This window comes from Canis lupus, chromosome 13 (assembly GCF_003254725.2).
Source record: "Canis lupus dingo isolate Sandy chromosome 13, ASM325472v2, whole genome shotgun sequence".
Lineage (NCBI taxonomy): Eukaryota > Metazoa > Chordata > Mammalia > Carnivora > Canidae > Canis > Canis lupus.
The window spans coordinates 38,165,027-38,188,856 of NC_064255.1; the positions used below are offsets into that span (position 1 = coordinate 38,165,027).

Here is a 23,830-nt window from a genome sequence, read left to right on the forward strand (position 1 = left end):
GCCGTCGGGGCGGGGCGCGCGTGCGCATTGCGGGCGCCCCGCCCCGCAAGGGCTGCTGGGCCGGGCGCCGGGAGCCGAGCTGAGCCGAGCGGCGCGAAGATGTGGCGGCTGGTGAGTTCCCCGCCCCGCGCGGCGCGGCCCCGGTACAGCCCGCCAGCCTCCGCCCGGCCCCCCGGGGCCCCCGAGCCGCCCGCTCCCGGGCCGGCCTCAGGGTCCCGGTCCTCAGGACAGGAACGCCTGGACCGTGCGGGGCCGCTGGGTCCCACCGACCGGCCGCCCGCGCCCCGCAGCCCGCGGTCACCGGCCACAGCCCGCACCTCCCGGGGCACCTGGACCTGCCGGTGCAGCTCGTGTCCCGGGCCCGCCTGTGCCGCGGACCTCGCACCGGCCGTGGCTCCGCAGTGACGCCCCGCGCCCGCCCGCATCGCACTGCGGCCCGGAGCCCTTCCTCCTCCTCGCGCGCTGGAGAGCTGAGCGGCTGAGGGGATGAGGGGCCGAGGGGATGAGGGGCCGAGGGGGTGAGGGGCTGACGGGCTGACGGGCTGAGGGGCGCACCGGCGTTCCCAGCTTGGGGTTTCATGCGGGGCTAGTAGGCCGAGCCGTGTAGTCTGCGTGTTGACAGTACACGTGCATTTCTTTCTTTCTTTCTTTTAATTTTAATTGAATTAAAATATAGCGTATCATTAGCTCCAGAGGTAGGGGTCAGTGATTCACGAGCTGCACGCAGCGCCCAGTGCTCATCCTGTCACGTGCCCTCCTTAGTGCCCGTCACCCCCTCACCCCGTCCCCCCAGCCTCCCCTCTAGTGACCCTCAGTTGGTTTCCTAGAGTTATGAGTCTCTCATGGTTTGTCTCCCTCTCTGAGTTCATCTTACTGTATTTTCCCCTCCCTCCCCCCATGATCCTCTGTTTTGTTTCTCAAATTCCACATATGAGTGAGGTCAAGGCATAATTGTCTTTCTCTGACTGACTTATGTCGCTCGGCATCATACCCTCTAGTTCCATCCACGCTGTGCAAATGGTAAGATTTCACTCTTCTGATGGCTGAGTCACACTCCATTGTATACATAGGTCGCGTCTTTACCCTTCATCTGTCGATGGACATCTGGGCTCTGTCCACACTTGGACTCTTGTGGACGTTGCTGCTGTAAAGGTTGGGGTGCAGGCGCCCCTTGGAATCACCGTGTCTGTGTCCTGTGGATAAGTACCCAGTAGGGCCGTTTCTGGGCCATAGGGTAGCTCTACATTCAGCCCCTTTTGGACCCTCCACACTGCTCTGCAGAGCGGCTGCCCAGCCTGCATCCCCACCAGCAGGTCAGGGGGCCCCCCTTTCTCCTCATCCTCACCAACCCCTGCTGTCTCCTGACTTGCTGATTTTAGCCATTCTGGCCAGTGTGAGGTGGGATCTCGCTGTGGTTCTATTTGTATTTCCCTGATGCATTTGTTCATGTGTCTGTTGGCCACGTGTAGGTCTGCTTTGGAGAAACGTCTGTTCGTGTCTTCTGCCCATTTCTTCACTGGATCATTTGTTTTTTGGGTGTCAAGTTTGAGAAGTTCTTTATAGATCTTGGATAGCAGCCCTTAATCTGATAAGACATTTGCAAATACCTTCCCCATTCTGTAGCTTGTCTTTTGGTTTTGGCCACGGCTTCCTTTGCTGGGCTGAAGCTTTCTATCTTGATGAAGCCCCAATAGTTCATTATTGCTTTTGTTTCCCCTGCCTCTGGAGACGTGTCTAGTAAGAAGTTCCTGCGGTCGAGGTCGCAGAGGTTGCTGCCTGTGTTCTCCTCTAGGATTTTGATGGATTCCTGTCTCACATTTAGGTCTTTCATCCATTTAGAGTCTATTTTTGTGTGTGGTGTAAGGAAATGGTCCGGTTTCATTCTTCTGCACGTGGCTGCCCAATGTTCCCAGCACCATTTGTTGAAGACACTCTCTTTGTTCCATTGGATAGTCTTTCCTACTGTGTCAAAGGTGAGTTGGCCATAAAGTTGAGGGTCCATTTCTAGGTTCTCTATGCTGTTCCATTGATCTACGTGTCTATTTGGGACCATTACCACACTGTCTTGATCATAGCTTTGTAAGACAGCTTGAAGTCAGGCATTGTGGTGCCACCAGCTTTGGTTTTCTTCTTCAACGTTATTTTGGCTATTTGGGAGTTTTTCTGGTTCCAAGGAAACCTTAGATTATTTGTTCCAGCTCTGTGAAAAATGTTGATGGGGTTTTGATAGGGATTGCAGTGAACGTGTAGATTGCTGTGGGTAGCAGAGATATTTTAACAATATTTGTTCTTCTAATCCCTGAACATGGAATGTTTTTCCGTTTCTTTGTGTCTTCCTCAATTTCTTTCAAGAATGTTCTATAGAGTACAGATCCTTTACCTTTTTGGTTAGGTTTATTTCTAAGTATTTTATGGCTTTTTGTGCAATTTTTAAAAAATTTATTCATGAGAGACACAGAGGGAAAGAGAGAGGCAGAGACACAGGCAGAGGGAGAAGCAGGCTCCATGTAGGGAGCCTGACGTGGGACTCGATCCAGGGTCTCCAGGGTCACACCCTGGGTGGAAGGTGGCGCTAAACCAGTGAGCCACCCGGGCTGCCCTATTTTTTGGTGCAATTGTAAATGGGATCGATTCCTTAATTTCTCTTTCTTCTGCCTCATTGTTAGTGTAGAGAAATGCAATTAATTTCTGTGCATTGATTTTCTATCCTTCCATGTTACTGAATTCCTTTATGAGTTTTAGTTTTTGGGTGGAGTCTGGGTTTTCCACATAAGTGCAGATGCATTTCTGTTAATTTTTGTGGCTTGCGATGAGCAGATCCCTTACACAAGGGTGTTTTATGTACTGAAGTGAGGCAAGGTTAGTGTGAGAGGCAGGCGGATAGATACTGAATTGGCTTTAGCACAGCACTTTACAGCTTACAAAGTGTCTGCACATATTCGGGTCACTTAATCTTCCCGACTGACCTAAGGATCGGGCAGGTAAGTTTTAGCTTTTTTTTTTTTTTTTTTTAAGTTTTAGCTTCTGATGAGGAGCTGCTCAGAGTGATAAGGGGAGCAGAGTCCAGTAAGTGTCTGAGTCCTGATGGTGCCAAGAGGGTCATAGACCCTTGGAAAAGAAAAGGGCCGGGTATTCATGGTCCTCTGGGCCACCTCCCCTGGGCCCAGATTCCCTCCCAGGCTCACTTCCTACCTGTGGGAACGTTTCTGTGCCTCGGATTTCTGTGCTACTGAAGTGCTCAGGGCAGCTTGAGCCTGCCAGTAAGCGGCCCTGATTCTTGTTACCTCTGTACTACTCCTGGTCTGGGCCTCATCGTGAGACGCAGCAGGTGCTGCTTTAGTTTCTCTAGTGCTATGGGCTGGGTCTCCTGCACTGACCTTTCATCCTCTGATGTGCTCAGTCTCATCGACAGGGTGGTGACCTTTGTCATATCTATTTGAGTCTCACTACTCAGAGCCTTTGTGTGTGTGTGTGTGTGTGTTTGCTACTTTGTAGGGTGTTAGCTGAGTTCCAGATGAGCGCTCTGTTTCTGCAGGCAGCTGTGCACACACTCTAAGAAAGCATGAGAGGCTAGGGTAGAGAAGGCCCATTTCATCTGGTCCAAACTGGAAGGCTTTGAAGTGGTAGGTGTGGAGACAAGCATAGGCTCGGGCTGTCCCAGGCAAGCCAGGGCATGTGGTCATGCTGGTGGAAGGCACTGGTGTGTGGGGGAGCGGCCTGGGGAGCCGCAGTGCTCTCTTTGCCTGTTTGCTGGCGTGCTCTGGGTTTGATCTGAGATATGTGATATATTGGAAATTGCCCTGGACTTGTCCCTGGAAGATCGGGCTACAAGTTCTGCTCATATTTATAGTCACATGACTTCTTCAGACTTCAGGGATGTCTCTTGGGTGATGGAGATATTTTGAGGAGCACTGGCCATCCCAAACTGGAAGGAGGCAGGACGTGAATGGACCTGCGGACCCTGGCGGGTCTCTGGAGTTGTCAGCATGCCGCCTTATCCTTGGGGTCCTGCCCAGGGTCGGGCTGCTGCCAGGTCTTACCTGAGCATGCGCTCCTGCGTGTCGCTCACCTTGCATCCAAGGCTGGGCCACGTGGGCTCTAGTGCGTTCTGTGCTTAGTCACCGTTTATCTCAGTTTAGCGGGCCTTCACGGAGCTCCTGCTTTATCTCACGGGCACTGCACTAGGTCCTGGAAGCGCAGAGATGATGGGGGGCCCCGCACAGTCCAGGCTACACTAACAGTCATGCTCCTGTATGGCGGAGACCTCCGCACAGGTGGATGGGGGGTGAGAGAGGACTGCTGGGTCGGGGTCTGGCGCCGCGTGGGCCGTTGGGGCCTAGGACCTTTGTTACAGGAGCATGAGTGGAGAGTCGCTCACTGTGGGAAATGAATTGGGCAATGAGACGCCATCGAGTCCTCACTGCTGCAGTGGCATCTGAGAAAGCAGAAGCCAGTACTGGGGACCGCAATCGGGGCTCTGACCTTTCTGGCCTTGCCCCCTCTGAGGCTTGGGGTACAGCCAGCGCCTCATGCTTCAGTGTAAGATAACTCAGAGTTAGCATTCTCTCTGCTCCATCTGGGGGGCCTGGGTCTCTTGTGATGCTGAGGTGAGCCCCGGTCTTGGGGGCAGCCACGCCTTGGCTCCTGCCTCTGTCCTCGGGGCCTGAGGCCTTTTGCTCTGCATTTCCAGTTCATTAGCTCGCATAGCTCCTGGAAGTTTCCTTTCCTTGTGAATGCTAATGTCTCAGGATAATCATTGTCCATCAGCTTTGGCCGTTGCCCTTCTTGTCCCCAGCGATGCAGCTTCTGGACATACGAACGCCACTGCAACTTTGCAGCAAACTCTGCTGTCCTTTGACTTGCTCCTGCCCTTCTGCCCCAGTCAACTAAAGCATTTCTTCATATCCTGTATATAACCTGTCTCTGAGTTTGTTGTTTTTTTTTTTTTAATATTTATTTATTTATTATTTATGATAGAGAGAGAGAGGCAGAGACACAGGAGGAGGGAGAAGCAGGCCCCATGCCAGGAGCCCGATGTGGGACTCGATCCCCGGACTCCAGGATCGTGCCCTGGGCCAAAGGCAGGCGCCAAACCACTGAGCCACCCAGGGATCCCGTCTCTGAGTTTTACACATGTTGGAAATAGTCTCTTTTGTGTTCTGGGCTAAATGCTTTTTTTCCTTTGGAAAAAGTGGTGGGAAGCTAATGATCTTTTAACATAAACAGTTCAATTTAATCTAGCAAGTATGGACTTCTTTGTGTTGGGTGGAGTTGGCTTGTGAGGACACAGCTGTTGGCTGGGGAGTAAGGGCATGCAGACCAGCAGCTGGTGAGCAGGAAGGCCATGGAGTAGCTGCTCCTTGACCCCCGCATGCCCTCAGTGTGTCCATCTGCCTGGCCTGCTGTGTGGGCTGGGAGTTGTGCAAGAGGGCTTTGCAAAGGTCAGTCCTCTTGACCCCTACATTAATAGTACAGTAGTCCTTGCTTTGTAGACAGTGAAACTGAGGTATAGAGAGGGAAGTGGCTTGTCCTGACTGCACAGCTAATAGTTACCAGAGCCTCTGTTCGAATTCCAGGCTCAGAAGTCTGCATTCATAGTCTGCCCCTTCTCAGCCCTGGCTCTACCTGAGTCTCTGGGGCCGCCCTGGGCACTGTCTGTGCTGAGCAGTGGCCTTCGTCTCCACCCATTCAGTGCCAAGAGCACCCCTTTCCCCAGGTTGTGACAACTAAGTGTCTCCAGACAGTGCCAGATGTCCTGGGCACACAGTCACCTCTGGTGAGTACCCCTGCCCTGCCGTAGCTGCCTCACCTTCAGAATGCCACTTTCCTAGGATGTGGAGAAGGAGCCCTCGTGTGTGCTGTTGGGGACGCAAGCTGGTGCAGCTGCTCTGGAGAACAGTATGCAGGGTCCTCCAAAGTTACACATAGAGCTACCCTACGACCCAGCAATTGCACTGCTGGGAATTTACCCCCAAAACACAAAAACACTAATTCAGAGAGTTGCATGCACCCTATGTTTACAGCAGCGTTATCAACAACAGTCAAACTGTGGAAGCAGCCCAAGTGTTCGTGGACTAACGAATGGATAACAAAGTGGTATATATACAGTGGAATATTATTCAGCCATAAAAAGGAATTAAATTTTGCTATTTGCAACAACACGTATGGAGCTAGAGAGTGCTAAGCAGAATAAGTCAGAGAAAGGTACCATGTGATGTTGCTCATATGTGGAATTTAAGAAACAAGCAAAGGAAAGAATAAGAGACAAAGTAGGAAACAGACTTTTAGAGATGCTTGGGTGGCTCAGTCAGTTGAGTGACGGACGCTTGGTGAGACTGAGCTCCCGTCAGGCTCTGTGCTGGGCATTATTAATTAAATAAATAATTTTTAAAAATGCGTGACAATAATATAAAAGTTAAGAAGGTTAAAATAGAATTAACAGTGTACTAAAGTATTTGCAACTGGGGGAGGTGATAAAAGTATTTGTTTTTCTTTGTTTTTTTTAATATTTTATTTATTCATTCATGACAGACATAGAGAGAGAGAGACAGAGACACAGGCAGAGGGAGAAGCAGGCTCCATGCCAGGAGCCTGACGCGGGACTCGATCCCAGGTCTCCAGGATCTGGGCCAAAGGCTCTGGCCAAAGGCAGGCGCCAAACCGCCGAGCCACCCAGGGATCTCCGATAAAAGTATTTGTATTAGACTATGTGAAGTAAGGGATTCATAGTTCAGTCGGTTCTATAACCATACAAAGCTTCCTTCGTGATTGCAGTTAACCGTATGTTTGTAAAGGAAACAGTAGAATAATAAAGCAACACCACCTTCCGGGCAGGGACCTGCAGTAGCACAGCAGACGTGTGTGGCTGTGATCCTGAGAATATTTAAATACGGGGTCAAGCTGACGTAACGGTCCCAGTCAACTGCCCAGGTGCCCACTGCCTAGACCCACCCATTATTAATGTCCTGTCCTGTTGCTTCTGTTTCTGTTTGAAACCATGTATTTTGTTGTCATTGGACTATTTGAAAGTAAGTTGTAGACATTTTGACACAATCTCTAAACGTTTCAAGGAGCATCCCCTAAAGGAGAACCTTGTCCCTGGCGCGGAGGAGCGTGAGAGGGGACTCCTGGCTGGCTGTCGTTCCCGCCCTGCTCGCTGTGCAGGAGTGCTTCCAGGTGCTTTCCCTCTGCCCGAGCAGCGCCAGGGCATCGTGTCTGTGCAGCCTCCCAGCCTATGACTGTCTTCCCACTTTTTTCTCTGAATATCATTTAACTTCTTGTTATAAAAAATTGCAAATATTGGGGCACCTACATGGCTCAGTTGGTTAAGTGTCCATTATCTTGGCTTCGGCTCAGGTCATGATCTCAGGGTTGTGGGATTGAGCCCCATGTTGGGCTCCCCACTCAGTGGAGAGTCAGCTTGTCTCCCTCTGCTCCCTCGCTTTCTCTTTCTCAAATAAATAAGTAAACAAATTGCAAATGTTGATAGAAGCAGAACTGATAGGTGGCTGTGCCCAGCCAGTGTTCCCAACTCATGGATTCTAACGACTTTCTGAGGAGGCCTTGCTGTTTAGAGGAAGCCCCCACCCTGGATCCCCTGGTTGGACGTGCTCGGGCTCACTGATCATGAGAGCTGAGCTCCGGTGGCCAGCAGGTGCCAGTGGTTGTCAGTTCTTGTTCAGTGGGCCTGAGTTTTCGAGACGACCAGAATCCCAGCACAGCCCTCCCTGGCCAGAGTTTCGGGCAGCTGGGGTGTGACGGCATCGCCGCCCTCCCCGGGTCTCAGGCACCAGCCATGGGCCATCTTGCCAGGTCCTCACACCTGCCTGGAATCCGCTTGGCTCTATCACCCAGCCCCCTCCTCCTGGGCTGCCCTTGCCAGCACATTGCCCACTCCCCGCAGGCAGCCCCAGGGCCCTTGGGATTCCCCGCCTGGCTCCAGCTTGCCTGCTGCCCACTCTGCTTGGGCACAACGCCCCCCACCTATGAGCGTACGGGATGTTTCCCAGCACAGGGGCTTCTCCCCACTCCAGAAATGCCGTGGGTGCTGCTGGCGGGCTGTGGGTGGGAGGGGGTGAGTGCTGGCCTGCTCTCCTGCACGGGAAGCCAGGGGCTCTTCAGGCCCAGGGGCTCACCTGTCTGCCGGCAGCTGCCTTTCTTGCCTCCGTGGGGTTTCCTTGAGGATCTGTGCCCGCTGCACGTGGCCTTGCCGAGCTGTCAGCCTGCGTTCCCCGGGACAAGAGGTCATGGAGCTTTTCCTTTGACTTTCGTGTTGTTTTGCAGTCCTTGAAACCGTCTTTTGGGCTGTGTGCTTTGGCCAGAAAATGATTGGAAAGTCGGTCCTTCATTTGGTCCAGGGTTCATGATGATAATGGGAACATCTGTGCCGTGGGTCATGACTTAGTATGCACAACCTTTTTTTCCCTAAAAAGGGAATTTGTGGTTGGCAAATTTGTGCTTGAGGAACTCCTAAGACCTAATCAATCAGCTGGCATTGGGAGACCAAGGTTGTCAGTAAGTACAGGAGAGTCGTGTGTCCCCGTGGTCACTGGAGTCAGCCAACACGTGCCGTGGCCCCCTGGTGCTGCTGTCCGGCTGGCCACGTTTTCTCCCTGGCCCTCCCTGCCTCCTCCGGTCTCCGCCTCTGGGGCCCTAGCAGGTGGTCTTCCGCCTGAGATCCCGACATCTTTCTGATCGTGTCATCAAGCATTTATTGATCGTTCCTTTGGAAATTCAGAATGACTTCCTGAGGCTGCTGGTCAGTGGGCTGAGCAGCACAAAAATAGACAGCGATAGGTCTCAGGGCCAGGAGAGCGTTGCAGGCAGGGTTACAGCGCATCGAGGTAGCGGCTCCCGGTGCCCACGGCGTCGTTCTCGGATCTCAGCCTGCCCTCCAGAAGTGGGGTTGTCCTCGCCTTCCTGAGTCCGGCGCGGGAGCCTGGCCCCACGCACGGGCCCTAGAAGGGCTGACGTGCTTGGACGCCGCGCGTGGATCCAGGGCCTAGAGCCTGCCCCCCGATCGGGCCGTGTGACCCCTGCTGTCTGCCCCCTTGCAGTCACGGCTCTGCTGCTTCCACTCCGCCCTGCTGCGGAGCACACTGGACCCCTGGCTGCCGCCCGCTGCCTTCCCCAGGAGAAGCCTCAGGGTCCTGCCCACGAGGTGGTGAGTTCTCCCCAGCCCCAGGTGCTCCCTGCCAGGCAGGGATGGAAGACCTGTGTCATGGGGCCCGAGGCTGGCCTTTGCGACCCGCCCCCTGCAGACAGATGCACCTGCTCCTTGGGGCGGTGCCCCCATGGGGCCCCGAATTCTGGTGCAGGGCTCACTGACAGCAGCGGCCTGAGCTGTGTGCTCCGGGGAGAGTCCTGGACGTGGGGTGGGGGCGAGGTGGACGTGTCAGGAGGCCACGCTCAGGCCCGGCGGCCGTGGAGTGAGCAGTCTGAATGTGCAGTGCTCTTCAGTGACCTCGGGGCAGACGTGTGATGGCTGGGCTCCTGCAGGGCTGTCACTGTAGCACCCGTCCCCTGCGCGTCTTGCCCAGCTCTGCCACCCGGCACTTTGCCACCCGGGGGGCCATCCTCACGGTGGACAGTGGCTTTAACTCTGCACGGCATAGGAGCCCCTGATTCTGTGAGGACCCCAGCTTTGCCTGGGAGCTGCTTCCCGTGGAGCCTGGTGCCCAGGGCGTCCACGGGGCTCAGGCGCAGTGCCCTCATGGGCCTCTGGCACCGGTGTTGGCTGCTACAGCTCCCTGGGGTGGGCCAGGCTCTGGCCGTGGGTGCCCCTCGCGCTGTGGGGAGCAGAGGCCTGCAGAGCCCAGGCCCGGCGGGCAGTGGACAGCGGGCAGTGGCCAGTAGCCGGACCACACACCTCGGTCTCTGTCCAGGCCCCTCCGACCCAAGCCCCTCTGGAGGAAGGTGCTCTCCGCCACGGCGATGGGGGTCCCCCTGCTTCTTGGAGCCCGCTATCTCACAGCAGAGCCTCAGGAGAAGAGGAAGATGAGGCTTGTAGTGGACGGCGTGGGGCGCTTCAGCAGGTAGAAGGGGCTGGGGCTGGGAGGGGCTGCAGGGTTTGGCTGGAAACTTCCAAGCTGCCCTCCAGACATTCCACTGCCCCAAGCCTTGAGCACTAGACGTGGCCTCTTACCCGTCAGACAGCCGTGGCCAGCTGGAGGAGGAGAGTGGCGCCTGCGTCAGGCTTCCGCCCACTGGTGGGCCGCTGCCGCCTCCTTACCCTGACCCCCAAGGAGAGTTGGCATCCGGAGGGCTTTGGGGGAGGGGGGAGGACACCCTCCTCTGCCCCCACTGGACCTCACGGGAGATGGGTAGCGTGTGGTCAGTAACATCAAGGGTGCCTTCCACGGGAGGCACTATTCGTACTCCCCCATCTTCCAGCACAGCGTCCTTGGGGGGGATCTTCCTGTTGGGGCCCCTGGGACAGACCTCCCTGCTGTTGGTCAGATCCTGAAATCCCTATGGCCAAGAGCCAGTTCTTGGCTTTGGGGGAGACCTCAGTCCACCCAAACCCACGGTGGGGCTGGAGGGGGTAGCTCGTGGCCATCTGGGGAGGAGGCCCAGGCTGACCTCGGGGAGGGACTGCTCAGGCCGGGCACCTCAGACCGGTGCTAACAGAGGCCATAGGTGTCTGGACTGTGAGTGCTTGACCGCTTCCTGCTGGGAGGACACACCAGGCCATCACGTTGCAGTGGGACGTGGGGCCACCGCGCACCCCGCTGCCCCTGTGGCGGGCTGGCCTCGGGCACCCAGTTGCCCTCGCGGGCAGGCCCTGGGCCATGAGCGCTCTCCCGCGCGGTTGTCCAGCTCTCAGCCCGAGGTTGATGAGGGCAGAGCCTGGCTTCCTGTAGGCGGTGTGGCACGAGGGACCTGCGTCAGGCACCGTGGCAGGCGCCCCCGTGGCAGGCGCCCCCGTGGCAGGCGCCCCCGTGGCAGGCGTGGCACTGCCTTCTCTGCTCCTGGGAACCTGTATTTCTGCAGCGAGCCCTCAGGCTGAGCTGGGGCGGAGGGGCATGGCTAGACTCTGCTTTTCCCAGCCTGTTGTCAGCCATGGGCCTAGCCGCGACGGCTGGGCAGGACGGGCACACGGTGGTCACAGGGCCTCCAGAGCCAGGGGCTGCATGCATGCAGGATCCCAGGACGGTGGCAGGTGGGGAGCAGGACTTGCCCGTCCCCCGGGGGGGATGCTGCTTGAGGAGAGCAGAGATCAGACGCGTGTCAAGGCTCCGAGGAGAGCGATGGGCAGTCTGCGTCGAGGCCTTCCTTTCTCATCCCCACCCCTTGTTTAATTTTCCCTTTTCAGAAACTTGTGGGCTGTTTTTTTTTTTGACCGTTTCTTTTTGTTTTTAAAGACTTTTTCAGGGATCCCTGGGTGGCGCAGCGGTTTGGCGCCTGCCTTTGGCTCAGGGCGCGATCCTGGAGACCCGGGATCGAATCCCACATCGGGCTCCCGGTGCATGGAGCCTGCTTCTCCCTCTGCCTGTGTCTCTGCCTCTCTCTCTCTCACTGTGTGCCTATCATAAATAAATTAAAAAAAAAATAAATAAATAAAGACTTTTTCATTTGGCAGAAAGAGAGCACAAGTAAGCAGAGCGGCAGGCCCGGGGAGAGGCAGGGTCCCCGCTGAGCAAGAGCCTGACTGGGCTCGATCCCAGGACCCTGAGGTACCACCTAAGCCAAGACAGATGTTTAACCACTGAGCCACCCGGGTGCCCCAACATTTTTCTTCTTGAACCCTCTACAGATAAGTTGTCATGAGGCCCCATTGTCCCTACAAGTTTGTTCCTAGACAAAGACATTCTCCATAAGCACAGTCAGGACACTGGTGCAGGGATCCTGGGGGGCTTAGCAGCTGAGCCTCTGCCTTGGGCTCAGGGCGTGATCCTGGGGTTCCAGGATTGAGTCCCGCATCGGGTATCCACAGGGAGCCTGCTTCTCCCTCTGCCTGTGTCTCTGCCTCTCTCTGTGTCTCTCATGAATAAATAATAAAATCCTAGAAAAACAAAGACACCAGTGCATCATGAGCCCCTACCTACATGCAGTCCCCTGTCACCAGGCCCCCCAGCAGGAACCCTTCTCAGCACAGGGATCCTATGACAGGCCCATCTCCAATGTCTTGCACTCTAGAACAGTCTCCGTGTCTCCTTGGGCCTTACAGCTAAACTGGAGGTCAAACGTTACGTGCCCAGGGCTGTCCGTTTTGACGGTTCCCTAGGATGAACTGCAGAGCTCAGGCCCGTGCTGAGCCCTGGACCGGGTGTTACCGTAGTAGAAATACAACCAGTCAGTGAGGCCAAGGACGAGATGCGCAGGGTGAGCCCCGCCAGGGCTCCACAGTCGGTTTCCCCGTCCTCAGAGACCCTGCACAGCCCCGCTCCTGCCGCCCTTGGTGAGCTGCTTGTGCACGGCCCCAGGGGCGCCTCCTTACAGGAGGGACGGGGCCGTTGGCCTCCCTCCGCGGCTGGGCTCATCTCTGGGCCAAGCCCCAGGTCCCTAGTCCCCTGGCCAGTCTTTCTGGTGATCTGGGCCCATCATTCAGGAAATCCCCAGGGTCCCAGAGGCCACCTGCCAGGAGCTGGGGCAAAGGCCAGGCCTTCCTTGCTGGGTGGTCGCCCTCCATGACCCGGTGACCTTGACAACCCGGGAGGCTGTAGGCCAGTGATGTACATCAGGGGGCAGCAAGCAATGGCCAGACGTGCCGCTGCCTGTTTCATACGCGTAGCTTTCTGGGACCCGTGCTCCATGCAGTGTCCGTGATGCCTGCAGCTGCTGTCACAGTGACAGCAGGGACCGTGTGGCTCACGAAGCCCAAAATATTTACCATCTAACTTTGTAAAGGAGAATTCCGCTGACCTCGACCTCTTCTGGAGCCCCTCAGTTGGGTTTGTGTGTGGTTTGCTCCTGGCCACACTAGCTGGCCGCGTTCCAGTCTGGAAATGTGTCTCTTCTCCCCACTTATTTGAATCAGGCTGGACTTGTGGATTTTTCACTTGATTCTGTTAGTTCCTCTCTGTTGACATCGGGTATTTTTTTGTTGCTGGCGGTCTAGGATTGGCTAGTGGGAGCTCCTTCAACTGGACTTCTGTGATCCTTTGCTTTCCCAAGTTTTTATTTAAATTCCAGTAGTTCACATACACTGTAGTGTTAGTTTCGAGTGTAGATCCTTTTCTCTCCATTTTCTCATACAGAATTTACAGCCACGGAGTTGGAAGCACTGCAGTGAACCACGTTTTGCCATCACATCTTTAACTCCCGCCCCCCGAGTCCTTTCACCGTGTCTCCCGTTTCTGGAGCATTTTATTCCATTTTGTACTAGGAGATGTGCCAGGGCTCATCTTGTTCTTTCCTACGCCTGGACGCAGCCATCCTCCAGGAAGCCTGGTTCCTTGGGGTGGAGAAGGGTCTTGACCACGACGGGGTGTTGGGGTGCTCACTGCCCCGGGTGCACCTGCGGGCCCTGCGCAGACTAGGCTGAGGGGGTGCGTGGGCCTGCGGCCGTGTCTGGCCACACACCCCACACCTCGCACTCACACACTTGCTGACAGAGGTCGTTCTTCTTTACTCCCTTCCTACAACTTTCTCCAACTTGGGGAACCCTGGCTCCCCTCATCTGCAGTTTAGTCCTGACCATCACCGAACGCAGTACTGCTGCCGCCCCTCCGCAGGCCCCTATTGCCTCTTGGGCTGAATTACCCGGGATGGGGGTGGGGGGGCACTATCCCCTCCACACCCCCGGGGAGCTCAGGGCACCCGTGTTAGGAGGGGCTGAGTGGGCAGAGGCTGCCTGTGGAGCGTGGCTTGGCAGGTGTGCGGCAGGCTGACCTCGTCACCACGGGGGGCCACACGTGCCTGGCGGGGGTGGGGGGGTTTGCGGGCAAACCTACGCAACACCCGGCAGGAAGCTGGAGGTCTGGCTCCCCCAGTGGCCTCCTCGAGGCGCAGGCGCCCAAGGGCCTGCAGCTGGGGTGCTGGGGGCCACCCCTCTGCTCTCCGGCCTCGGGGCGGCCTGGCCACAGCCTGGTGCATGGGGCTCCTCTGGCACGGGGGCTGCTGATGGCAGCCTGGTTGGCAGGGCCCAGCCCTCCGTCCCGGGTGCCTGGTGGTGTGTGTTCAGACACAGGGCCGCCTGCTGTGTAGACCGGGAGCTGGGACTGCCCCGCTGCCAGCGCCAGGCAAGAGCAGGAGCTAGAGCAGCCCGCCGGGCCACCCTGAGCCCGGCCGCCCCCGTGCATGGCCCCTCGGCACCATGGCCTGGCCCGGGGTGGCTGAGGGCAGCCTCTGCCAACAGGTCGCTGAGGATAGGCCTGCAGATCTCCCTGGACTACTGGTGGTGTGCGAATGTCATCCTGCGAGGGGTGGAGGAGGTTTGTCCCTGCACCCTAGCCCCGGGGCACTGCGGGGGGGTGGGGCAGCGGGAGGGTGTCGGGGGCCCTGGGCAGCGCCCGCCTGTCCCCATCCCCCATCCCTGCCCTGTGCCTGTGGTCAGAACAGCCCGGGGTACCTGGAGGTGATGTCAGCGTGTCACCAGCGGGCAGCTGACGCCCTGGTGGCCGGGGCCATCAGAAATGGGGGCCTCTACGTGAAGCTGGGCCAGGGGCTGTGCTCCTTCAACCACCTGCTGCCCCCGGAGTATATAAGGACCCTGCGTGTGCTGGAGGACAGAGCCCTCACACGGGGCTTCCAGGAGGTGGGTCCTGTGCTTGGGTTGGGAGCTGGGGTTCCTGGCAGCGCCCTGCCCCCCCACTGCTTCCAGAACCCTCTCCTGCAGGTGGATGAGCTGTTCCTCGAAGACTTCCAGGCCCCGCCCCACAAGCTCTTCCTGGAGTTCGACTACCAGCCCATCGCTGCCGCGAGCCTGGCCCAGGTGCACCGCGCCAGGCTGCACGACGGCACCGCGGTGGCCGTGAAGGTATGTGGGGGCCCGCTCTGTGCCTGGGCGGGGGCTAGGGCTAGGGCTGGGGTGGCCTTGGGTCCTCCCCGCACCCTTCCCAATGCAGGTGCAGTACATCGATCTGCGGGACCGCTTTGATGGGGATATCCACACCCTGGAGCTCCTGCTGCAGCTTGTCGAGCTCATGCACCCCAGCTTCGGCTTCAGCTGGGTGCTGCAGGTACCACCGCCCAGAGACAGGCTGGAGCCGATGGGGGGTGCACATTGCGTGCTGGGGTGGGCTGCTCCCCGGCCTGGACCCCCCAGCTGCTCCTGTGGTCCCTAGGACCTGAAGGGCACCCTGGCCCAGGAGCTGGACTTCGAGAACGAGGGGCGGAATGCCGAGCGCTGTGCCCGGGAGCTGCAGCACTTCCACTATGTTGTGGTGCCCCGCGTGCACTGGGACACGTCCAGCAAGGTGGGCTGGGCCCCTCCCGGGCGGGGACACACAGCCCTGCCAAGCTCAGCCACTTGCTCTCTCCCAGCGTGTGCTGACGGCCGAATTCTGTGAAGGCTGCAAGGTCAACGACTTGGAGGCCATCAAGTCCATGGGGCTGGCGGTGAAGGATGTGAGTGCCGTGTGCATCGGGGTGGGGGGTCGGCGGGGGGAGATGGAGCACAGGGCGATGGTGGTGCTGTGCTCTTCTCTCCCCAGATAGCAGAGAAACTCATCCAGGCCTTTGCAGAGCAGATATTTTACACGGGCTTCATCCACTCTGACCCCCACCCTGGCAATGGTAGGAGGAACCCCCCGGGGGGTGGAGGGCGAGGGGAGGGGGACAGGAGCCAACACGCTGTGTCCCTAGTTCTGGTGCGGAAAGGCCCAGACGGCAAGGCGCAGCTGGTGCTGCTTGACCACGGGCTCTACCAGTTTCTGGATGAGAAGTAAGCTGGCGGCGGGGTCAGGGGTCAGGGGTGGGAACTGGGGGGCGGGAGCCCGGCTGCTCAGCCTCACTCCTGGCCTCCCTTAGGGACCGGGCAGCCCTGTGCCAGCTGTGGCGGGCCATCATCCTGAGGGATGACGCCGCCATGAAGACACACGCAGAGGCACTTGGGGTGCGAGGTGAGGCCGGGTGTGCAGGTGCAGGGGCTTGAGGGGTGCCCGGTCCTGGCTCATGCCCCCCCGCCCCCCAGACTACTTCCTCTTCTCCGAGGTGCTCATGCAGCGGCCCGTACGCCTGGGGCAGCTGTGGCGCTCGCACCTGCTGAGCCGCGAGGAGGCCGCCTACATGCAGAACATGGCGCAGGAGCACTTCGAGGACATCATGGGTGTGCTCAAGGCCCTGCCGCGGCCCATGCTGCTCGTGCTGCGCAACATCAACACCGTGCGTGCTATCAACACCACCCTGGGCGCCCCTGTCGACCGCTACTTCCTCATGGCCAAGAGGTGGGCACTGGCGGGGGTGTGACCCGGGGGTGGGGCCGGGGCCGGGGCCAGCCTCGGGCTGACTGTGTCTCCGGGCAGTGCGGTCAGGGGCTGGAGCCGCCTGGCAGGGGCAGTGTATCAGAACATCTACGGCGCCAGTCTCCTGCGCCACATCAAGGTCCTCTGGGAGACGTTCAAGTTTGAAGTGGCTCTAAGGTGAGGGGCGAGGAGGGGGTGGGCACCTGGGGCAGGGGGCCGAACCCTGCTCCCCACCAAACTGTGACCCCTCCGCCCTCCCACCACAGGCTGGAGACCCTGTCAATGCGGCTCACCGCCCTCCTGGTTCGGCTCCTGGTCCGCCTGGGCCTCCTGCCCGAGACCCAGGGGCTCTCAGAGTTCTTGGAGACCTAGGGAGTCCCGGGGCAGGAGGGTGACCTCAGAGCTCATCCAGCATCGGACTGCCAGGGTGGCCACGGCTGGAGTGCACACCCCAAGACCAGGGGCGCTGGGGCAGCTGCAGCCTCAAGTGGGGGGATGCCACGGGGCTCTGACCACAGCCCGGCCAAGACGCCCGACAATGACCACAAGCTCTTCTTAAATCAAACATCTTTTCCTCGTGTTTTGTACAAAAAGGGGTGGGGGTAGGGGTCGGGTCGGGGCAGCATGTGGGGTCTAGAAATGCGCAGTGACACGGTCCGTCTCCAGAAGGTCATCCAAGATCTGCAGGGAAGGGGGTGATGAGTGGGGGGCGGGCCACCAGGGAGGGGGGCCACACGGGGCAGGCCAGGGGCTCACAATGTCTGGGGTTGTGCCGATCTTCTTGGCCAGCTCGCCGCGCTCCATGGTGCTCAGGTACAGGTAGCGGTTGAGCAGCTCCCCGTCTAGGACATTCCGCACGGCATTCTGCAGGATACGCCGGTCCACGTGTAGCATCCTGGGGGGGACACGGGCCGTTGGGCAGCAGGACGCGGGTGGGGGATGGGGGGTGGGGGTGCAGTGGGGGGAGCACACTCACCGGAAGGCCCTGGGGTTGAGGCCGGCATGGTGGGGCAGCATGGTGGTCAGCGCGTTCTGCAGCATCAGTAGCCGCCGGTACGTCTTCTCCTGCATGGGCAGCAGCAGCCCGATGCCCCCATCCAGTGTGGCTACAGGAAGTGCCGCGTGAGCCGGGCTGACCCCACACACCTGCCCCTGCTGCCCCCTCCTACCCCCTGCTCACCGAACCACGTGATGTGCTTATTCTCCCACACAACCGACTTCTTGCTGGGTCCCTCCGCTGCCCCCCGGCACGGGGTCCTCCAGAACGTGTTCACGTGGGCACCCACGTGGAAGTCCGCCCGCCGGAGCAGGCGCATGCCCCCGAAGCTCTCTTTGGCTAGGCCGGAGGGAGCTCAGGTCAGTGGCCGCCCAGCCCCCAGGCCCCCAGCGGGGAAGGGACACTCACCTTCTGGCAGGTACATGTACACCATGAGGTTGCGGTCACGGTCAGACACTGGGGAACAGAGCTCGGGTCAGCCCGGCTGCCCCCAGCGGCTCAGCCCCTCTGCCCCAAGCCCCTGCTCACCGAGGAAGCCCAGCTGGGCGTTGTCCACCATGAAGTCCACGCTGTACACTTCCAGGGGCTTGGCGTCCTGGGGACAGGAAGTGGGGCCATCCAGGTCAGCCCGCGGCCAGCGCCCACCCTGCACCCGCCCAGCGCCCCCCACACGGCGCCGAGGCCCCTCGGGTACCCGCGACACCAGGCTCAGCGTCTTGCTCTCCTCCTGGTAGCGCAGCAGCGAGATGCTCTTCATGACGTCCGCCGCCAGGATGAAGTTCTTGACGCTGATCATCTGGTGGATGTAGAGCTGGGTGTCGATGAAGGCCATGCCCGTCAGCTCACTGGCCCGCAGGCTCCACAGGAAGATCTGGGGGCAGAACGAGCGGGTGACATGTGCGGGGTGGTGGCAGGGCCCAGGGCGGGCGGGGGGGGTGAGGGCGCACCTTCTGGCCGATGGCGGACACCAGGTGGCCGTTGCAGTGGCACAGAGCCGTCACCGGCCCCTTCTGCTCCTTCTCGTACAGGACCTTGAACTTGTTCTTGGTCAGGGGCTGGCCAGGCTCGGGCACCACCTCAATCACGTCCATGATCAGGATCTGCCCGGGCAGGAGGGCAGGACATGGGGGGTGACGGGGGGTGACGGGGCTGCGGGGCACTGCCCACCCTGACCTGCCAGCCCCTTACCCGCCCTCGGCACGTGACTTCCTCCCCCTGCATGAGGCAGGTCCCGGCAGCCACGTAGCCCTTGAGGCCCGACACGGTCTCCTCGCTGCGCAGCGACACGGTCTTCATGCATGTCACGTGCTCCCACTCCTCCAGCTCGATCCTACGCAGGGCGGGTGAGGGTGCAGCTCCGGGCTGACCGCGGCTGACCACCCTGCCCCGCCCCCGGGCCCCACTCACCTGGCATTGGGGATGGCCTCCCAGCTGACCGGGGAGATGAGCTGGATGGAGAAGGCCTCCTGCTGCGGGTGGATGTACCGGTCATCTGCAAGGACACGGGATGGTCAGGGGGGGTGGCCCCCACGGCCTGCCCCACGCGGGCGGCACGCACCTCTCTCGATGGTCTCGAACTCCTTCTCCTCTCCGGTCATGCGCGGGATGCGGGTGCACGGCATGTTGGTGCTGGTGGCCACGGCGTACACCTGGGAGGGCGCGGTGTGTCACAGGGTGCGGAGGGCACGCCCTGTGGGTGCCCGGCCTTGAGGGGACGGGGTCAGACCTTGGACTCCACATGGTAAGCGACGTAGTGCGCCGTGCAGCGCAGAGGGATCTTCCTGACAGGCCACGGGGCGTCGTAGGACAGGTAGGCAGGCAAGACGCTGATCCGCAGCTCTCCCTGGGGGGTGGGGGCGGGGTCAACGGGGTCTGGCGCTGCCAAGGGCAAGCCAGGCCGCACACCTGACACTGCATGGGGCGGGGGTCCTACACTTCGCGGGCCGCCAGCCACACGCAGATGAGTGAGCACCGCTGGACCCCCATCTGCCACCCTCACCCGTGCGCGAGGTTCGCCAGCACCTACGGCATCATGAGCGCCCACGCTGGCACCACAGGTGGGAAGGGGCTCACAGGGCGAGCGCCTCCCCAGGGTCACACGGCTCCTCGTGGGCAGTGACGGGACCCCAGCCCCACAACCTGCTGCCCCCGGCTGCTCAGCCCTCCGGCCTTCGCAGCATCTCACCTCTTTGACCTTGGCCTGTTCACTGGCTGGACACCCCCCTGACCCTCCAGACGGAGCCCAGGGCCCCCCCATCCCCACCGACCCAGGCAGGGCAATGGGGGGCACGAGCCCCGAGGCCTCCCCACCTGTCTGTTGAAGTAGAGGAAGCCCCGGGGGCAGTTGACGTTGTGGAATGGGGCAAAGGAGTCGATGGGACCGTCGATGCCCATGGGGTGCAGCCGCAGGGCCCCCCGGCCGGTCACCAGGAGCCAGTGGGGTGAGGGGCCGCAGATGAACACCTGAGGGCAGGCGCTGTGAGCTGAGGCCCCCATGGCCCCCCCCCCCCCGCCCCCCCCAAGGCGCCAGCCTACCCCCGAGTAGCCGTAAATGTCCTCGAAGTACCGAAACCGGGCCACGCGGCCACGGGCCCCCGCCCCCTCCTCGGCACCACCGCCCTCCGCTTTCTTCTTGGACGGTTTCGGCTTCTTCTCCCGGAAGTTGATGTTGTGAGGGACCTGGGGGGCGTGCGTGCTCCGTGAGGGCGGGTCATGCCCCCCCCCCCCCACAGCCGCCCCCCCCACCGCCCAGCTCTGCCCCATCACTGCACCTTCTTGAATCGGACTTTGAGGTTTCCCTGGCCGAGCTGGGAGTCGTGGGGGAAGGCCTCGTAGATAAGCAGCTCCTGGTCCACGTGCACCTGGGGGCGGCGCGGGGTCAGCGGGAGCGTGGGGCCGGGCCGGGCCGGGGGCGGGGGGCCCACACTCACCAGGAGGTAGGGTCTGCTCTGGCGGCTCCCCAGTGCCACCAGCAGCACCTCCTTGACCAGGGGCAGCTCCCCCTGGCGCGTGGCCTCCTCCTTTCGGGCCTCGGCCTGCGTGGTGGGCTGACCGAAGGAGCTGTCCACCAGGACGCGCTGCCCCACGGGGAAGTTCTTCACCAGGAACACCAGCCGCCAGTCGGGGAGCTGGTAGATCTGCGGGGGGAGAGGGGTTGGCACCACAGGGCCGGGCTGGGGCGCAGCAAGGGCGCGGGGCCTCACGTACCTCCATGGTTCCGTTCTCCCGCACCAGCAGGCACCAGTGGGTGGGCTCGGCCCGGAACGGCATGGGGTCCCGGTCAGCAGGGGGCTGGCTGCTCCGGCGAGCCTCCTCCTTGCTGGGGCTGAAGAGGGAGCCCGAGTCCCCGTACAGCATCTCCTCCTCATCATCCACTGTGGGGCTAGAGCCGGGGGCAGCAAGCAGGTCATGCGTGGCCGGATGTGGTACCTGCCCCCGCCCTGCCCCAGGGCGCCCCCACGTACCCCCCACGTACCTGGTTTCCGAGCCCTGGCCCTCGGCCTCCAAGCAGCTGCGGCCTCCCAGGTCATCGCGGGCCCCGCCCAGGCGGCTCTCCGTTGTGAACATGCCGCTGACATCTCGGTACACGCACAGCGTGATCACTTTGGACTGCTGCGGGGGCAGGGGGGTCAGCACGGGGTCGGGGGGTCAGCAGGCTGCGGGCACGGGGCCGGAGGGCGCTTACATGGTGCAGTGGGGGCTTGTGCAGCGCCAGGCGGTGGTGACGGCCCCCATACGAGTCGCTTTTGAGCAGGAACATGGTGACATGGCCCTCGGCACTCATGATGACCACATAGGGGTCAGCCACGGCGCACTGCACAATGGGGGAGCCCAGGTCCACGGGGATGAAGTGCAGCTGGTTCACTGTGGGTACCGGGTGGTCAGCCCCGGGTGGTCAGCGCCCGCCACCCCAGCCCGGCCGCCTGGCTGTGCCCACCTCCTTCCAACAAGCGGATGCCGAGTGGCGACACCTGCACGATGTAGCGGTTGTCCCCGATGTTGCCGGCAAACACTGTGGGGCCCTGTGTAGCAAAGCCACTGGTGTCCAACTCCATGATCTCCTGGCCCGTCTGCAGGATCTGTAGGCGATGGGCGCGTGAGGCACACCCCATGCGGGGACCCCCGCGCGGCCACCGGACCCCCACCCCTCACCATGGTGGAGTCTTCCCGGCTCAGGATAAGGAACCCGTGTCTCCGTCCGTCATCCTCAGCCTCCAGGGCGCTGGACTCCTGCTCCGCCACCTCGCCCTTGGAGGTCTCCTCCTGTGGCAGTGGCAAGCGAGCAGGAATCACACGCCCGGCCAGGGGCGCCCGCGGTGGCAGGGGGCGGGGGCAGACCCCCGGCCAGCCCAGGGCAAGCCCGCCTGCCCGCATGCCCACCCCACACAGCAGCAGGGCCCTGTCTCGGGCCCCTGGGCCGCCCGCCCCACTCCGCCCAGGGTACACCTACTTGCTCCTTACGCACAGGGGCGATGACGGTCCACATGTCGTAGCAGCCAGGGAGCTCAAAGGTGGTCACCACCTGCGGCCGGATGCTCTTCTGGAATGACGATGGGGGACATCAGCCCCCTGGTCCTGCCCGGGCGCCGCCCCCCGCCCCCCAGCCCCACATACCTGCAGCACCGACAGGGCCCCGTTCTTCCCATAGCCGGAGCACACCACGATCTCCAGGTCTGGCTCCGGGCTGTTCTGAAACTGCAGGGGGGCTGAGTGAGGACAGGCCCCCCCTTGCGTGCACCCCGCCCCCCACCTCTCCAGCCAGGGCACCTCTTCAGAGAGGAAGGCGGGCTCGCCCATGGCGGCGTTGGCACAGGGTCCGATGTTGAGGATGCTGTCGCACACCTGCAGACACAGCCGGGCTCAGGCAAGCCAGCCAAGGCAGGGCCCCCCCTGCGCCCCAAACTCACCTCAAAAGAGTACGTGGCCAGCTGGGTGCCCGACTGGGCCTCACTGCCGTACACTTCAATCTCGTCCACCTCGTCCTGTGGCACCGACTTGCCCCCTGCGCAGACGGACCCGCGTGAGCCCACGCCGCCGGCGCCGCACCCTGCGCCCTCCAGCCCAGCTCCCCGTCCTCACCTGACCAGCCCGCTGCGCAGTCCACCCGCTTCTTCTTCGAGGGCGGCTCTTCCTGGGGGCAGGACGGGGCAGTGAGCAGCGCTCCAAGGCCACCCGCGCAAGGCCGCCCTGACAGGCCCCGGGCACCCACCTTGTCGGCAGCCTCCCGGGCGGCACTGGCGGGGGGCTCCTGCAGCTTCTCCGTGTACTTGAGAAGCAGCGAGTTGCCCAGGCGAGAGCCGAGGAACAGGTACCCAGGCTCCATGGTGACCATCTGGAGGTGGGCGGGCGGGCGGTGAGGGCAACGCAGGCGCACGGCCAGGGCCACCCATGACCCCCCCTCTCAACTCACGCTGGTGGTGAGGACGCTGGCGGCGGCCTTGTCGAAGTGGAAGGCGCGGACGCTGCGCATGCCGTCGGTGATGAGCGTCAGCACGTAGCTGTGGGGACGGGGAGTGGGGAGGTGAGCTGGGAGGAGGCACTGAGCTGGGGGGGCATGGGGTTGGGGGGTACAGGGCGGAGTGGGGAGGCACTGAGCTGCGGGGGCACGGGGCGGGGGGAGGCGCTGAGCTGGGGTCGGGGGCGTGGAGCGGGGGCTGCCACGCAGGGGAGACTCACATCTCCCCGCCCTTGAGGGAGATGACCATCTTGTCGTAGGAGATGAAGGCCGCCTGTGCACAGTCCAGGGTGATCCGCACGCCCTCCTGGGTGCCTGTGTGGGGCACGGTCAGACTGCCCGCCCCTGCGCCCTCCGCCCCCCCCCACCCTGCCCGCCTCCACCCACACTCACGAAGGGGAAAGGCAGTGGTGCCGGTGGTGAGGCCGTTGAGAGCCACGCCATATGGGGGGACGCTCTGGTTCAGGTACAGCAGCGAGTTGACGGCGAAGACCACCACCCCACCTGGAGGGGGACATGCCAGTGGGCGGGGCTCCCCACCCTCCCCGGACACCCCCATCCGCACGGCCCTCACCTATGGGCTTGGGCACAGCGAGGGCCTGCGTGCAGTCAAAGGGCAGGCTGGTGAGGGACCAGATGACCGGGTGGACCTTCTGTGTGATGTTCAGGGAGATGGCCACGATGGAGCACGTGTCCTGCCGCACAGCCACCCGCCTGGGGACAAACAGGCAGGTCCGCCAGGGCCCGGTCACAGCACTCCCAGTGCCGGGGGCCTGGCCACCCCCGCCCAACCCAGACCCACCGAGCCCTGGCGGCTGCAGCACCCAACATAGGAGCCTCACCCGGGCCAGGTCTGGTTGGGCTCGAACAGGATGAGCAGGGTGGGCTCGTAGTAGCCGTGCAGGAACTGCAGGTCCACGATGTTGAGCAGCTTCTCATCCAAGCCCCGCACGTCAATGATGTAGCTGGGCAGGAAGCTGGACCTCTGCCTGCGGGCAACAGGCTCAGTGGGCAGAGGAGCCAGGGAGCTGG

The 23,830-nt window shown here is 61.1% G+C and overlaps 2 protein-coding genes across 7 annotated transcripts in view; one reads left to right on the forward strand and one right to left on the reverse strand.

The window, feature by feature from the left end:
* On the forward strand, positions 1-16,911 carry ADCK5 (aarF domain containing kinase 5). Of its 5 annotated transcripts, XM_025450698.3 has the most exons (15): positions 1-111; positions 9,057-9,163; positions 9,885-10,034; positions 14,300-14,375; positions 14,498-14,698; positions 14,780-14,920; positions 15,009-15,122; positions 15,228-15,359; positions 15,427-15,510; positions 15,597-15,678; positions 15,748-15,826; positions 15,913-16,004; positions 16,076-16,328; positions 16,407-16,523; positions 16,613-16,911. In XM_025450698.3, the coding sequence occupies exons 1-15, from the start codon at positions 100-102 to the stop codon at positions 16,716-16,718; spliced, it is 1,746 nt and encodes a 581-aa protein (XP_025306483.3). In that variant the 5' UTR covers positions 1-99; the 3' UTR covers positions 16,719-16,911. The 5 variants fall into 5 exon arrangements, with proteins under 5 accessions (XP_025306483.3, XP_025306484.3, XP_025306486.3 ...); XM_025450699.3 differs by lacking the exon at positions 15,228-15,359; XM_025450701.3 differs by lacking the exons at positions 9,057-9,163; positions 9,885-10,034 and having other exon boundaries at positions 27-111; positions 14,503-14,698.
* The window catches only part of CPSF1 (cleavage and polyadenylation specific factor 1), a 13,193-nt gene continuing 6,261 nt past the window's right edge, over positions 16,899-23,830 (reverse strand). The window contains exons 7-38 of one of the 2 annotated variants that reach the window (XM_025450609.3): positions 23,641-23,787; positions 23,373-23,512; positions 23,192-23,302; positions 23,020-23,113; positions 22,754-22,841; positions 22,553-22,675; positions 22,423-22,474; positions 22,251-22,345; positions 22,111-22,185; positions 21,958-22,038; positions 21,809-21,883; positions 21,496-21,606; positions 21,281-21,422; positions 21,029-21,207; positions 20,819-20,955; positions 20,551-20,725; positions 20,274-20,480; positions 20,115-20,204; positions 19,879-20,022; positions 19,654-19,806; positions 19,070-19,186; positions 18,902-18,992; positions 18,751-18,835; positions 18,532-18,673; positions 18,291-18,443; positions 18,038-18,214; positions 17,872-17,938; positions 17,752-17,799; positions 17,527-17,682; positions 17,323-17,452; positions 17,103-17,241; positions 16,899-17,027 (exon numbers count right to left, since the gene is read on the reverse strand). In XM_025450609.3, coding sequence (XP_025306394.1) covers positions 16,980-17,027; positions 17,103-17,241; positions 17,323-17,452; positions 17,527-17,682; positions 17,752-17,799; positions 17,872-17,938; positions 18,038-18,214; positions 18,291-18,443; positions 18,532-18,673; positions 18,751-18,835; positions 18,902-18,992; positions 19,070-19,186; positions 19,654-19,806; positions 19,879-20,022; positions 20,115-20,204; positions 20,274-20,480; positions 20,551-20,725; positions 20,819-20,955; positions 21,029-21,207; positions 21,281-21,422; positions 21,496-21,606; positions 21,809-21,883; positions 21,958-22,038; positions 22,111-22,185; positions 22,251-22,345; positions 22,423-22,474; positions 22,553-22,675; positions 22,754-22,841; positions 23,020-23,113; positions 23,192-23,302; positions 23,373-23,512; positions 23,641-23,787 — 3,772 coding nt within the window. In that variant the 3' untranslated portion in view covers positions 16,899-16,979. Of the gene's footprint in view, positions 17,028-17,102; positions 17,242-17,322; positions 17,453-17,526; positions 17,683-17,751; positions 17,800-17,871; positions 17,939-18,037; positions 18,215-18,290; positions 18,444-18,531; positions 18,674-18,750; positions 18,836-18,901; positions 18,993-19,069; positions 19,187-19,653; positions 19,807-19,878; positions 20,023-20,114; positions 20,205-20,273; positions 20,481-20,550; positions 20,726-20,818; positions 20,956-21,028; positions 21,208-21,280; positions 21,423-21,495; positions 21,607-21,793; positions 21,884-21,957; positions 22,039-22,110; positions 22,186-22,250; positions 22,346-22,422; positions 22,475-22,552; positions 22,676-22,753; positions 22,842-23,019; positions 23,114-23,191; positions 23,303-23,372; positions 23,513-23,640; positions 23,788-23,830 lie in introns of both variants that reach the window. The other variant, XM_025450608.3, reaches the window with a different exon arrangement.